The 14,682-nt window shown below is 41.6% G+C and overlaps 1 protein-coding gene across 14 annotated transcripts in view; it reads right to left on the bottom strand.

Annotated features, from left to right (window-relative positions):
* The window catches only part of macf1a (microtubule actin crosslinking factor 1a), a 139,399-nt gene that overhangs the window by 80,115 nt on the left and 44,602 nt on the right, over positions 1–14,682 (bottom strand). For 10 of the 14 annotated variants that reach the window (XM_026350212.1, XM_026350206.1, XM_026350208.1 and 7 more), the window contains exons 6-24: positions 11,208–11,374; positions 10,654–10,766; positions 10,084–10,190; positions 9,610–9,729; positions 8,985–9,080; positions 8,464–8,591; positions 8,224–8,317; positions 7,639–7,793; positions 7,216–7,519; positions 6,846–6,974; positions 6,675–6,752; positions 5,973–6,134; positions 5,642–5,746; positions 5,110–5,205; positions 4,810–4,935; positions 3,049–3,201; positions 1,865–1,876; positions 460–614; positions 126–252 (exon numbers count right to left, since the gene is read on the bottom strand). In XM_026350212.1, coding sequence (XP_026205997.1) covers positions 126–252; positions 460–614; positions 1,865–1,876; positions 3,049–3,201; positions 4,810–4,935; positions 5,110–5,205; positions 5,642–5,746; positions 5,973–6,134; positions 6,675–6,752; positions 6,846–6,974; positions 7,216–7,519; positions 7,639–7,793; positions 8,224–8,317; positions 8,464–8,591; positions 8,985–9,080; positions 9,610–9,729; positions 10,084–10,190; positions 10,654–10,766; positions 11,208–11,374 — 2,427 coding nt within the window. The remainder of the gene's footprint in view (positions 1–125; positions 253–459; positions 615–1,864; positions 1,877–3,048; positions 3,202–4,809; positions 4,936–5,109; positions 5,206–5,641; positions 5,747–5,972; positions 6,135–6,674; positions 6,753–6,845; positions 6,975–7,215; positions 7,520–7,638; positions 7,794–8,223; positions 8,318–8,463; positions 8,592–8,984; positions 9,081–9,609; positions 9,730–10,083; positions 10,191–10,653; positions 10,767–11,207; positions 11,375–14,682) is intronic. The other 4 variants (XM_026350218.1, XM_026350217.1, XM_026350216.1 and 1 more) reach the window with 1 other exon arrangement.

Raw genomic sequence — 14,682 nt, forward strand, 5'->3', positions numbered from 1 at the left:
GAGGGAGAAAATAAGTACAAGAAAGTAGAGGAGGAACAGAACAGGTGACAGTTTAATAAAACACAACAGAGCAGGAAAGAACCAAGGAGAACAAATCAAAACAGTAGCTTGTCATAACGGCTCACCGTGTCCAGGTTCCATTCAGACACAGTCCTGATGTCTTTAAGCAGGTAGTGCCAAGACACTACACTCTTCATGTTCACATGGAGCTGATGCCACAGAGACATGACCTTCTGATACAGCTGCTCTGCCCTGTACATACACAGATACGAAGAACATGAATGTGTGAATTGGGAAATTTCACTGAGTAGAGTAAATGTTTAAATTCCAAGTAGTTTGATTTTTTAGGGCTGGCATAAGCATGAACATCTCATATTCAAAATAAAAGCATAATAATATGCTACTTTTACTTATGCTGGTTTTACTGTCACCAAAAGTAGCAGTGATGTTCGGTCTCACCTGCTGGCTGTGTCGATGGCCTCCTGATTCGGAGGAGGGATGGTGAAACACACTGAGGGGACCATGGCCTCATTCCCTGTGGGGCTGATTACCTTCCACTTGCTCCTCTGAGAGTTGTCCTCCAGCACACACTCCTCTCCTCGGCTTATTGTGATCTGAGAGGATGGAAAGGTGCAGAATGGATGACAGAGACGGTGGGGGATAGATGAAGCACAAATGGAGGATGAAGGAGGGGGATGGAGGAAGAAAGAAAAAAAAACAGGTAAGGGAGGTTAGTGAAAGACAGATGAAGTTAAATTCAAGAGCAGTGAAGAGAACAAGATGGTGCAGTGAGAGAAAATGAATAGAAGGGGAGACGATATTTAAAAAGAAAGTTAGAACACAGGATGGATGGAAGGATGAAGAAAAAGTCAGAGAAGGAAAGAAGGGAAACATGTAAACCAAAGAGTGACAGTAACAAACTCATAATGCAACACAAAATGCAAACATTCATGGATTCATGAAGTTAGCAGAAGCCGTAAAATGATATGACATTAGAGAACCCGACGGGAACAAAGCCATCTAGAAAGCTGCTTTGTGCCGTTAAACTGAAAGCTTCTATTGTAAAAGCTGCAAACAGCATCTCCACACTCAGTGTGACGTTTAATGACACCTGAACTGGGTCTCACAAAGTCACCTGTGCAGTATTTCACCAAAAGGGAACAACTTTACATCACTGACACGTTTTTTCAAGAACCCAGCTGAGTTCAGGATTAGAATCTGGTGAGTGTCTTAAATAAATAAGCATGAGGCAAAGCTGTGACTGCAAGGGGAGTTTTAGGGCTTCACATTAAAAGCTACAGCACATCTGTACTGTCTCACCCACCCACCACCCTCTCTCACCCCATCCCTGCACACACACACACACTTCAGTACACTAAGAATGCAAAGCTATGCACAAACAGTTAATAAATGAAATGTAAAAAGCTTAAAGCTGTGACTTGTTGACTGACTGAGCCTCAGAGGCATCGACTGTGTTAAATTCAGTTCAGTGTCTGCCACCTGCCAGGCGAAGTGACTGTTCAAAGATGCTGTAATGCCCCAATGCAAATAGCTACAGATCAAGCAGTAATGCTTAAATATGCTCTGTTCATCGTGAGGATTTGATGTTAAAACATTTGTTCATTAATAGGCTTTAATTTACTATAAAGACACAGTCTCATAACAAAATGACAACAAAATATTTAATTATTAAGTACAAGAGAAAACTGCATATCATGAATCTGCTGCCAGTATTTTCGTGCTGTTACAACTTCAAGAAACTAAAGCTGGATCTAAAACCTGCTGATAAGACGGGGGCAACCGCAGCATAGCGTGTGCAGTGTAAGAATCTGAGGTGAGAGAGGGAGAATATAGGCAGCTATACCTGAACGTTTGTCTTGCCAGCCCAGCCGACAGACGAGAGGAAGGGAGGAGGAGGAAGAGGAGGGAGTGAGAGGAAAGAAGTAAAAAAAAAAAAAAAAAAGGTACATGAGGGGATGGAGAGAAAGGAGAAGACACAGGAAAGTGAAGGAGAGAAACGTTACTTTTAGTCATGTGCACGTTTGTCCAGAAGTTTGGTGAACACCAGCATAGACCACTTTACTGTTACTTTAATCTCTGTAGAAACTTAAAGCTTCATTGTTTTGTTTTGTTTTTTTGCTGCAGTGACGCAGCAGAAAATGAAACTACTTTCCTCCTTCACCTGGATACAACACCTCACATCCAGTATGCTTCAATGAACAGATTGACCCTGAGGTATCTCACACAGTTGACTAAAAATAGCAGCGTTAGTGACAGCTGCATGTCCGTGCCGAGCCGCTGAAGAGCTACTGCAGGTGCTGCTTTTTAACTGAGCCTGCAAACGGGAGGGGACAGATGTATAATTGATCAGCTTTCAGATTCCCCAAGGACGTCAGGGAAAAGTGGCACTGAGGGAAAAACTTCTGTTCTTTTTACTTCTGAGCATCTTACTGCTATTTTTAGCCTTTTAAATTTTAGTCAGAGAGTCTTCTGACTCTGAGAACAAAGGCAAAGTTCATCTACTGTGAGAGCTGAGTCAAGTATAAATTCTGGGCTATAATCATTATGCTTATTCTGCTTCCAAACTGAGCACTGCTATTTGTTCTCACCAGTTAAGATGAAGTGAAAACAGTTGGAGCTGTTCCAAAAAATAAATCTCCTAGCTGTAGTCTAGTCATCGATATGGACCACCTAAGCTGAGTGTAGACATCATCATCAATCCAAGTAGAAATAACTCAACACTAAATTTCATAGCGTGGAATAAACAGCTAAAATAGAGCAGCCACAAAGTGGTTGTGAAGACAGCTCGGAGAGGAAGTGCAGGGCAGAGAGGTGGTTGGTGGTGAGGAAACAATAGAGGAGGGAAGGTCAGTGGTGAGCTGGTGCCAAACATATATATACATACACATTTTGTCACAATATTGTCCTGGTAGTCAAAAGCGTTCCTTTTTCTAAACCTTCGTTTTTTCAGTTACCTCATTTCTTTTTTTTTTTTTATAGTAGAAAGTTACAGTGAGAAAAACAACTAATACATGACTGGTGCTGTACCTCTATTTGCTTGTAGTCGCAGATGGCTTTGATGGGTGTGGTAGTTGATAGGGTGGTCTCTGCGCTGCGGGGACGGAGCTGCACCACCGTCTTGGCCCGGCCTACCAGACTTGCCACCGTACTCCGATACTCAATCAGCTGCTCCTTCTCCTCCTACAGGACGGACAAAAGGATTAGACATTCAAAACTGTTCATGTATGAGAACACCAACCTGGTAATGACGCAAGAGGAAAAGCTGGAGGGTTACCAAAGTTAATACACTTCATCCTGATGGGAACATGCATGCACCAAATTTCAATATGTTATGGCTAACAGTATCACTATGTGTATTTAATTGAACCTTTTTGGCCACAACAAAAAAATGTGCTAAAGTCATATTAAACCCTTTGTTTAACTACTGCACGTAGTCTCTTCATTTCCAAGCCGTCTCAGAGAGAGGAAGCTTGGATGGAGCCTGTGTTAATAACTATAACATAACACAGAAATTAATTTCACACCGAGATGACATTCACTGCAGTCAGCAGCTCTATTATAACAAGTCAACCGGTAAATACAATTTACGCAGACATATATCAAAATGTGGTACATTAAGAATTTCATTAATCTAACTTTACAAATGACATTATTATAATTTCATAAATAAAAAGATGATGACTATTATTACATGTAAGGGAATGTTTGCCTCTATATGTAGCAAATGACAAAGATGTACTTTATTTACCTTCAGTGATATAAAATGCTGAAACCACATGCAGCGTATAGAAGTGATTTAATATCAGTAAACAAAAAAGAAAGACAAACTGACAACGAATTGAGGGCGAGGTCTGACCAAACGGCCTCTCCCACGTCCTAATCTCTGTCTAAACACAGGGTGAAAAGGCTGATTTAATATCCTCCTCTTGGTTATTGACTGCGTCAAAGAAAAGGTTCAGCTGTCTGCTATTTTTTTTTTTTTCATTCAGACGTTTCTACAGTATCAGCTCCCAGTGGGAGATAGAGCACAGTGAGCTGGAAACTTCATTAACTGGAGCTAGAAACAAAAATAGGCAGATATGCAAACAAACAGGCTTAAACACTGTTAGGTTGCATGTGAATATAGACACATGCAACGCTGACTGCACACAGATCTGCAAAAACAGCATCTGTTGGGGACACACTCCTCTTTACTGAGAGGATACGCTCACTGCTTTGGCCTGTGGAGCTTTGCCCGCAATAACTTTGCCATCTGCTTTAAGTCAGAGGTGTGTATGTGCGTGTGTGTGCAAAGTAGGTGTGAAGATGGCACTCTCACTCTACAGCACCACAGGAGGGATGATTCAGCGAAGGTAAAATATTACTTCGCCCTGTCATGCGATATTCTGCAGCTGCCTGAGGCAGAGCACAACAATCCGAAGGAGGCTGCAACGCTATCACCCCCAATACTGCAGGTCTCTGTTGATTCTGCTCTTAGGAAATTGTTCGAATATTTCTTTCATCGGTCCAAGAGGATAAGGAAGGTGTCATATTTAAGTTTGCACTGTGCACACAAGGTGGCAGCAGGGCTTCTATCTTCCATCTGGTTTAAACACATGAATTTAGTTGCATTAGACATGGCTACCAGATTTTCTGCCTTGTAAGAGACACTTTTCTCTGACCTTTATGTTAATGCAGCCATCTGAAGAAGGACACACTAATAACATCTTGCTTTTTTTAGTTTTTTTAAACAACACTCTGTGGGCATTGTTTCAGGTGCCGGTGTTTTAACTGAAGGAGAGCAGATACCATGGAGTCCTGCAGCAGGTCTTCCAGTTTGCTCAGTCTGCTGTTCTTGTCACACGTGTACTGTCTCTTGATGGTTTCCTGGAGCTGGCGCAGGTACGACTCACAGTCCCGAGCATCACCCATAAACTGACAACAGAGACAGAAATTAAAACCTTTACACAGAAACATACCGAAGACTGAACATGATGACATTTACAAAGCCAAGAATTAAATATCTTATGCTGCATAGTATCTACACAGGTAAAGTTTTCTGCTTCTCATGCACCACTGTAATTACATTTTGCCTGGTAGATGTTTTACCTGGAAGTATGTTGTGTTGTCTTTGAGATGTTGCTCTACACACACACACAGCTGGTCCACCCACTGCCACTGATTCTGCAGGGCTGCACTGTACGCCTGATGACATACAGGGCGAAAGAGGCAAAGAAAAGGATTGTGTCACTCAGTTTAATGCAAGCCAGAAAAGATACAGCTTCATTTTTATACTTTTATTTTTATTTATTTCTTTATAGCCTGTTTTTTGTTCAAATGAGCATCGATGAGGAAAAGCAACAGAAAAATATGACCCCTACATCAGTAGTCCCCAACCCTGGTCCTGGTATTTAACTTCTAATTAAATGTTTCCTAGGTTTACTAAAAGCTACACCATTTACCTTCTACTCTTTTGAATATAATTTACATCTGTAGTCTTTTAAATAGAAGCAAAACAAAATAAAAGAAAAAAAAAGCATTTTAACAAAAGCATTTGGGTGAACTATTCACACAAGTCACAGAGGCTAACCCAGTCATATTTAAAGGTCAGTCAGTCAAGTGAGTTAAATCATAAATTCACCTCCAAGGTCTGTTTGGCTGGATGGTTCTCCTGACACAGACGGCTGGCTGTTTCCTGGAGCGATCGCATCACATCTCGTTTTTCATCCAGCTCTAACCTCATTTCCTGTAAACACAACAGGAATGGAAGGATGGTTAAAGATGATGGCAGGATTCATAGAGCACTGACCTGATGCAAAAATAGTGTCTGTGTCCAAGTGAACTGAACTTTTTGTCATTGTGTTTTGTAGAAGCTGAAGTCTTTTGTTTTTCTGTGAATAATCAATGTACAATGTTTAGTAGTTCTGTGTTTTCTAACTTGACAGAGGTAACCACCCCCTTCCTCCACTCACGCTGTATAATTCTCTCTTTGCATTCATGTTGGTGTTGTTGTCGCTCCAGTCGTAGGAAACTTCCTCCTCCTCCCTCTCGTTAAGCCAGATCAGCTCCTCGGTGCACTGAGACAAAAATGTGTGTAGGCTCTCCAAGCTCCGCAGGCGCCATGACGAATGTTCCTGTAGCAACCACACAAACAAACATCATCGTCATGCTGATCAGCAGTGCAGAGAGAAATTAAAAAAACACTCTATTCTGTGTTTGCCCCGATTATACTGATGGATTTGGTGCATTTATAGAGATTTCAAAAGAATAAAGAACTGTGGAGAAAACAAGTTTCCCTGTAGACTATCAGAGCAGGTAGTGTGAAAGACAGAATGTTTTATTAAACATCATATCGTAGTGAGACATTTGTTTAATTCATCCAATTATGTAAAAAAAAACGGAGCCATATATGAGATTTTAAGCAACTATAACCAAAACATTTTTGGAAGAAATGCAAGATACACTTTATAAGCAGGTGCAACTGTAAATGTATTTATACACAATATATTAAGAGACACGATACTGTAGAAATGAGAGGGAACAAAGAAATGAGAAGAAGAAGGAGCATATTCAGATTTGTGGGTCCTGTCATGCTTTAATGAGATTAACTGAGGAAGGGGGTGAACTGCGAGACAAAGGGGAGTTACTGTGTTACTGAAGACAAATCCACTAACCAGTAGTTTGCAGTACTGGTGCTCCAGCTTGGCCAGGGTTTCAGAGTAACTGCTCTTGAAGTTGGCAGAGACTTTGGCCTGAAGGACAGGACAGTAAAGTATTAAAGAATGACTGTCAGCAGAAACCCCTCTGTGTTCGTGTATAAGTGATGCATGTGTGTGTGTGTGCACCTCATAGCTGCGTGCCTCCTGCAGGCCGCTCATTAGCTCTTCGACTGCAGTATGTATTTTGTTGTGCTCTTGGAGGTTGTTTTCTACAGAGGGGAGGTCTGCGCCCCATTCAGCACGTTCCAAAAGCTCCTGAAACACACAAGATCAACTCGGCCATAAGCAAATAAATATTATTAAATATTATTTTCTATTTTTACTTGACAGAAAGATATTTATTTTATTAACAATTTGAAGATTTCCTGCTCTTTCTGTTCTTACTTCTAAGAGCTGGACGGGCTTTTAATTTTAGATTTGTTTGCAGTGATGAAACAGTGCAGCAGCAATAAAACATCTTTAGTTGCAGCTCTGTGCTGATATGATAGTGACTGACCTGTGTTTCCTCCACCCATCCAAGCAGCTCATAGATGAACCTCAGGCTTCCTTCATCCTCTGATGAAGACATGGCCACCAGCTGGGAGCGGGCCATTGGTCGCCGCAGGAGCGCTGCTCCGACAGCTCCCACAGCGCCCACAGCTCCCAGCAGTGTCTGGCCCAGCGACAAACCGCTGTCATTGCCTCGCTGGCTGGTGAGCTCTGCCCCGGTGCTGCCCAGGGCCTGAGAGAAATGTCCTTTCCTGTAGACGCTGGAGCACTGCAGTCTGAGGGAGACCAGCTCCTCCTGAAGGCAGGACACTCTGATGGTGGGAGACAAAATGATCCCATTACTGGAGAGGAGTTGATATCCCCACTGGGTATGGTGACTATTTTTAAAATGTTTTTAGGAACAGGCAGAAAACCGCTTATTGTGTCTTACCTGAAAACAAGCTGCTCCACCTGGTAGTATTTCTCGTCTTTGAGGACTTTGAGCTCCAGGTTGAGTTGTCTGATGAGGGCCTCACAGTCTTGCAGGTAGCAGGCCAGCTCTTTCTCACACTGCACTGCGTCACCGCTCTCCATTCGAGACATGTCCTGGACACCAGACGATGGAGCATTTGATCAGGTTTCTGTTTGATTCCTTTGTTGTTCATTTGCTTTTGTGCATTTTGTGTTAAGGTATTTTTTTATTATGTATAATGTTGTGAGGTTCAGTGTTTTCCCCAGGCATAGATTTAAATAAACAATACCACAACCAAAGTGAGAGAGAAAAACAAGCCAGTGCAGCAGAATCAGCAGCAGGATTAATATACTAAAAAAGAAACTGATGGGCCGACAGAAGACTCTGAGAGAGCGTAAATATTTATTGTCTCAGAAGGGCACTTGCTTTTACAGCTTGTACACATTAAGACGTTGTAAAATAGTGAGCCACATTATCCAAGGTTTACCCAACGTAAACCATAGGACACGGCAAATGTGTGTGAGGAAATTCAAAGGTAAAATGAGAGAGAAAGTGGCTACTCACGGCCTGGAGTGTGTTCTTAGCAAGGGTGAGTTTCTCCTCACAGTCCAGAGCCATGTTCTGGATCTTATTTGCTCTCTGAAGCAGCACTTCTAACCTGAAAACACACACAAACACAAACACTAATGGAGCGTGTCCTTGAAATCGACTTTAGATTAAATAAAGAGATTGCATCAGCAGTTCTGATTTAATGACATGCATCATGCAGAAAGGAGACATGGAATGAAATTCATGTGCGTGTACCTCTCCACAGCCGGCCGCAGGGCTTTTTCCCTCTCCAGCATCTCCAGGATAAGTTTTCCCCACTCCTCCTCCAGGTCATTAGGGTGGAGGCCCTGAGGAAGCTTAATACGACCAAATTCTATCCACACCTGGACACAAACACACACACATCACGCTTCAGTGCAAGTGCACACACTGTAAGACACACAAACACAACTTAGGGCTCCATTACATCACTGGTATAGTTGTGGTTGATCATAAGCTGCACCACAGACAGATACTCCGGTAACATCAGCTGAGTGAGAATAAAGGAGGAACTATTATCAGCTATCATGTGTTGGTGCTCAATCGAACCAAATGCATGACGGTGGAAATTACTTTTCTTAAGGAGACAAATGTATGACTGAACCCACATAAAAAATTCTCCCTCTTTCAACACATTAGCAACCCCCCTGAGCTCAACCACATGACACACAATGAGCTTTGCACATGGTGCCAAATGTTGGGTCTCTACACTCTGTTCTCCTCATGTTCATTTTTACCTCCAGCAGTTTGTAGAGGTGTGCGATGTGACCTTTCTCGATCTCCTTCACAGGGATCTCCGTCTCTTTGAAATGGACGTACTCGTTGTAAAGTGCCTGGAGGAGGAGGAGGAGAAACACAGAAGTTCCTGATGAGTGTTATGGACTCAATATTACCACAGGTCACACACAAAGACTATACCTATTATCAGACATAAAAGCTCTGTAACCACAGCCTCTCACCGTAGGTGGTCATTAGCCAGTTTCTCTACAGTCATCTCCAGCTACGCATTTGCCTCCTTCATTTCCCTGCCTCCTCCTTTTCTCTATGTCTCTAAACCTCATGTCAACCATTATTTCACTGACAGCAGCTTCCATTTTTCACATTATCATTCATCACCTTCCTGTTCTGGCTGGAATAAGGCTGAGAATATATAAAAGCGATGTTGTTCCTGCTGCAACCAAAAAATATTTACTAAATTACAGGTCCTCCATCACATGGTTAGTTAAATTTACCTGCCACTTTAAAGTTTCTTAAAGCTCCAAAAGGAGTTTAGCTGTGTTCCTTTGTATAAATAAGCTATAAACAAGCAACAATAAACTGAATAAATGTGATAAATGATGTGAACACACTGCACATGCTCACCTTTAGTTCCACAGGGTTTTGTGGGAAGTTCTTGTTGGCCATGAGGCCCGTATGCTGGCGGCTCCACTGGAGCAGAGAGGAGAACCTGGACTGGTACTCTGACCAGCGCGGGTCCACCTCCTGATAATGGCACAGAGATGAGAAAGAGTGGATAGAGGGAAAGGAGAAAGGGAACATGACCATTTAAACAATCACATTTTCTTTGAATGTTCTTATTCATTTCTCCTGAAGCTGCAGGACTGACTAACATTTTTGCTAAGAATGAAATAAAAAGTGAAGGAAAAAAGTTGCAATAACAACAGCACATGCATCAAGAGTTATACAGCTACAGTAATAAAAACAATATAAGATTTGATGTACAAACATAGAAGTGTAAAAAAATCTGAATAAATCTGATAAATAAATGGACTTACAACTGGTGCAACATACATCTATAATGAACTTAAAGTTATAACTGGTTGCCCAGTGACATACATGTGCAGCGATGCCCTCTCCTCCTTCAGGGATCTTAGGGAAGGCATCATAGATAGAGGAGACGTAGGTAATGACGGACTTCTCGTCTGGTGAGGGAACATCAACATCTGACGAGAAAGAAAAAAGGGAAATGGAATCAAAACTTATCTAATGACATAAAATAAAAAATAACTAACCAACCATAACTATAAAATATTTATGCAATGTATGTATTAAAGACTAGACTGCACTTCGTATGCTATGAAGAAATCCTTGAAGAAGCTACAAACTAAGAGCATCAGCAGGAGTAAGAGAATCAGCATCTGCAAAAACCATTTATGTGCAGAAGAGAAATCTGAAACCACATCATCCAGCTAGTTTTTCTGTGGCCAGTCTGAGCTGGCTCATCGCTGAGAACAGAAAAGCTTAATGCTTGAGCACACATTATGTCTAGAGCTGTAGTGTAAATATAACGATATTTACCAGCCATTTGTTTGGGCTGCCTGGTATCCAAGGATAAAGGTTTACCAGAAGATGTTTTATGGGACTACAGGCAGAAACTCAGTCAGTCATTTAGATTAACAGTCTCACCTTCAGCATCCAGGAGCCTGGTCACCCCTAACGACTCAGCGATTTCAAAGGCCTGCTCGAGGTTCTCACGGTTACTCTGCCGCGACACCACCTCCATGTCGATCAGGTCTGGCCTGAAAACACAAACACAGAGGGGACGTCTCAGTCTGTACTGTATGTGTTTCTGTCTTGTGTCTATCGGGCTTTGACTATGGCTTAAACATGGGTATTCTGTTTAAAATTCATCTAGCGCCCTCAGGAAGAAACAACCTCCCTTGGCTTTTTATGCATTTTTGATTAATTCAAAGCACATTAAAATAAAATATTTTGTCAGCATAAAACTCCCTTACAAAAACAAAATGAATGCAAAATGGATGTCTGAAACATCCTCAGGGTAGATTTGAACCTTTGTGTATTTGGGTAGTTATTTGCCTGGTGTATCTATATTAGAATATTTTCTCTATATCAAGCGTGTGAATTTGCAGCTGCACGGTTACCAACTCAAAATATTTAAATGCTTTCTGAATTCAGACTTCAGCAGCACTAAAAGTTAGACAATATGTTCATGCTCTAACCTGTATCTGTGCAGCAGAGCATTGAACATGCGTCCGTCGCTCCAGGATGAGGTGAAGTTGACACAGCGGAGGCCGGGGTAGCCTTCTGTTGCCTGCTGGCTCCATAAAAGCAGCTTCTCTTTGGCTGTGAGGTCGCCTGACTCACCGCTCACATAGATCTCTGAAATCTGGAGGGAACGGAGAGAGAAAATGAGGGGTTACGATTGGGATTCACCATTTTCCTGTTTCCAGAAATGTGATGAGTAAAAAACTGTTGAAAGAAGAAAACAATAATTATTTGGTGAGCTGTGGTGTCAGATGTATTAAATATGTTGTGCGTTGATGCATTCAGCACACATTCTAACAAAATATGGTGATAAAAAAACTTCACAACTCAACTAAAGAAACAGCAACAACGAGTGTGAAATGTCCAATAACTTTGCTTCTGCAAGAGACAAATCTTCACTGGAGAGACGTATTTTTCTTATTATATATTTAAACTGTCATTTCCCTTCAAACCTCTCGTTCATCTTTCTGATAGTCAATAACCCTCAGCATGTGCGAGAAAGCAAACAAGAGTGATGAAATCAGATTTTGATAATAATGTATTCGTTTTTTTCCTGCTCATTAACTTGTGCCCCCGACCACCCAACACATCACCTCCTCTTCTTCGCCTTCTGTCTCGTGCCTCCACCTCCCCAACCTCGATCTGTCTCCTCCGTTTGTCATGTTCTTTCATCTGCTCTACTTCAGATGGTGACCAATCTGCTCCCCTCCCTATATGATTTTCCCCGTCTTTTTATTTTCACTCCCAGCATACTGAATATCAAAAAATGGGTTGGACTCAAGATCTGTCAGTTAAACGCGTTAATGTTTGTTTTTTGTTTGTAGACACACCGTTGCAAGAAAAGGTGTCAGCTTTCTGCTTTTCTGCATAATGGGATATGAAATGTGATCTGATCTTTCACAAAATCACAAACACAATATTTCTAAGCTGATAAAGCACAAACAGTCATGACTTTTACCCTTCACTTACTTTTACTTGCAACTGTACATGTTTAATAAGAGTAAGTCTGAGGAGAAACTCTGCTTCCCTGGGGACAGCTGCTTCTGTTCTGCCCAATAAGCTACACCACTATTTTGGCCATCTTCCTAATGTGTCGTCCTCCCTCTCTTTAAGGCCAAGAGTCCATGGTGACAAAGGCAGAGTGATGTATTTGCAATAACTGTCAGTATGTGGCTGCTGCTATTGTCGTCAGTATTCTTCTGTCATCCCTCCTTCTCCCATTCACTCCTTTACGCTCCTCTCTCTGTCTTCCTGTCTCTGTCTCCCTGCCTGCTGCAAATAAAGAGCAGTATGAAAGTCCACTGTGTGCCAAGAGACTGCAGCAACAGCCAACGAGACAAGAAGGGGGAGGGAGAGAAGAGCTGAAAAGAGTTACAAGGCCAGAAACAGAGGAGAGAGTTAACTTCTAGCAGCACAGTGCACATGCATACCTGCTCTTCTCATGCACAGTTTGTTAAAACTGTACACATGCAGAAACACAGAGCTAAAAAAGTCACCAAAACAGGAATAGCAATATGTTACCACAACATTAATATGCTAAAAGTAACTCCAGGAACAGATTATCCTCATTTACATTAGCGAGCGGGTTATTGTTTTTCCATTCTGTGTACTAATCACGACAAGCTAGCACAAAAATGTAATAGTAAAAAAATTACAAAGTGGATTCTACTCTGTGTTTTTCTGCAGAGCTCCCGTCTCTCTGCATGCATCTACAAACCTACTTTGCAGAGAAATACAGAGCATATAATTCTCCATCTGAATATTGACCCAGTACAGCGCTCTTGTGAGGGCTGCATCTGCACAGAGAGCCGGCAATCCCAGTGCAACAGTATGTCATCCACAACTGTCTATTGCATCGTTTACAACCTCTGTTCGCTTCTCACACTAACAGAACTGTGATTAAATTTCTAGAGCAAATACAGCTCAATAGCAAATTACAGATCTTGGACTTTAAGATCTGGTTGAAATCTAATAAAAAGCCAGTAGACAGTCAGTTTAGAATATTTGACCACATGCTCATCCTCCAAAGGACAAAAGTATTTTAAAAAACTGGGTCTGTTTCTAAATTCACAATGACTACAGTGGATCACACAGTAACATGATATTTGCTAGAAAACTGTTTAGCTTGATTTTGACTGATTGCTTGCTTGTTGCACAAAATCAAAACTCCAGTTATGATGGATATAGTGTTCTTTGCCTTTGCTGTTCTTCAGAAACACTTCTACATCTGGCAACCTCATTGGCTTCACTGAAAACAATATTAATATGAACTATATTAAAACTAGTAACTAATGTTTTTGTTTTGACGCCATAAAACATTCATGATGAGACAATGATTTGTCTGCATAACTAAACTTCCTGTCTAAATAACTGAATGAATAACATTCATGAAAAGGTCATTCAGGCAAAAACAAACAAACTAAGCTTTGTGTGCTCTGTATGTATGAATACACACAGTGTATTTGTATGTGCACATGTTTAAAGTCCATTTATTCATCTCATCAACATATCTCATTATGTTAAACTATACATTACAAGCAGACAGAGGTTGGAGTTTAAATCAGGTAGCAGCCATGACTCAGTCACAAACATCCATGATCTACAAGCAGCAGGCCCCCAGGGCTCTAGATCAGCCCTGTTTTAGAAACATGGCCTCTTTGAAGTTTGCATGGGGAGGAGGGAGAGTGAGGGATGGATGGAAGAGACAACAATGAGGGGAGGATGGAGGAAGGACAGGAGGAGAAGATAAAAGAAGGAAAAATATGGTTTTATTTAAAATGCGCCTGTGTAAATCCCCAGCTTAAAGAAAAAAGGATGGATAGGTGATAGATGGATAGCTTTAGAGACAACAGAAGGGGTGTACAGTATGGATCCATCTGAGCAGTGATTTCAATGTGTGTTAAGAATCCCCCCGAGGCTCGACGGAGCTACCATCTTACTAAATGCGCATTTCAGATCCCTCTTTATGCAGAGAAGGGCCTTACACGCCATTATGCAAAGAACAGCTGCACTTTAAACTGAACACAAGACATCCACACAGACAGACACAGGAACACACCCAGGACCAGCATATTGATTGTTGCTGTCCAGTAAGACCCTCTTTGTGTGTTTCTCATGACTCAGCAGCTACTGTGCTTCAGTGAGACACATAACACTAAACACAACCTGACATAATGTCAGCTGTTCTACACAGCACACCTCTACTGTACTGCCTTTATTACGTGAAGGCGAAGTGAACAAACTGTGGCAGTCATCGTGAAACACATCCGTCATCTGCCGTGTTACTGCAGTGGCTGCAGCAGCCTGTTCATTTTCAGGGTGAGGGAGAGCTGAACAGATGTAAGCTAGCACAGAAAACTCTCACGTTCTCTGGTTAGTGCACCTCTAAACACTCCATGCAATCAAAACATCAAATCAGCTTTTACTCAT

The sequence above is a fragment of the Anabas testudineus genome, chromosome 11, assembly GCF_900324465.2.
Source record: "Anabas testudineus chromosome 11, fAnaTes1.2, whole genome shotgun sequence".
Taxonomy (NCBI): Eukaryota; Metazoa; Chordata; class Actinopteri; order Anabantiformes; family Anabantidae; genus Anabas; species Anabas testudineus.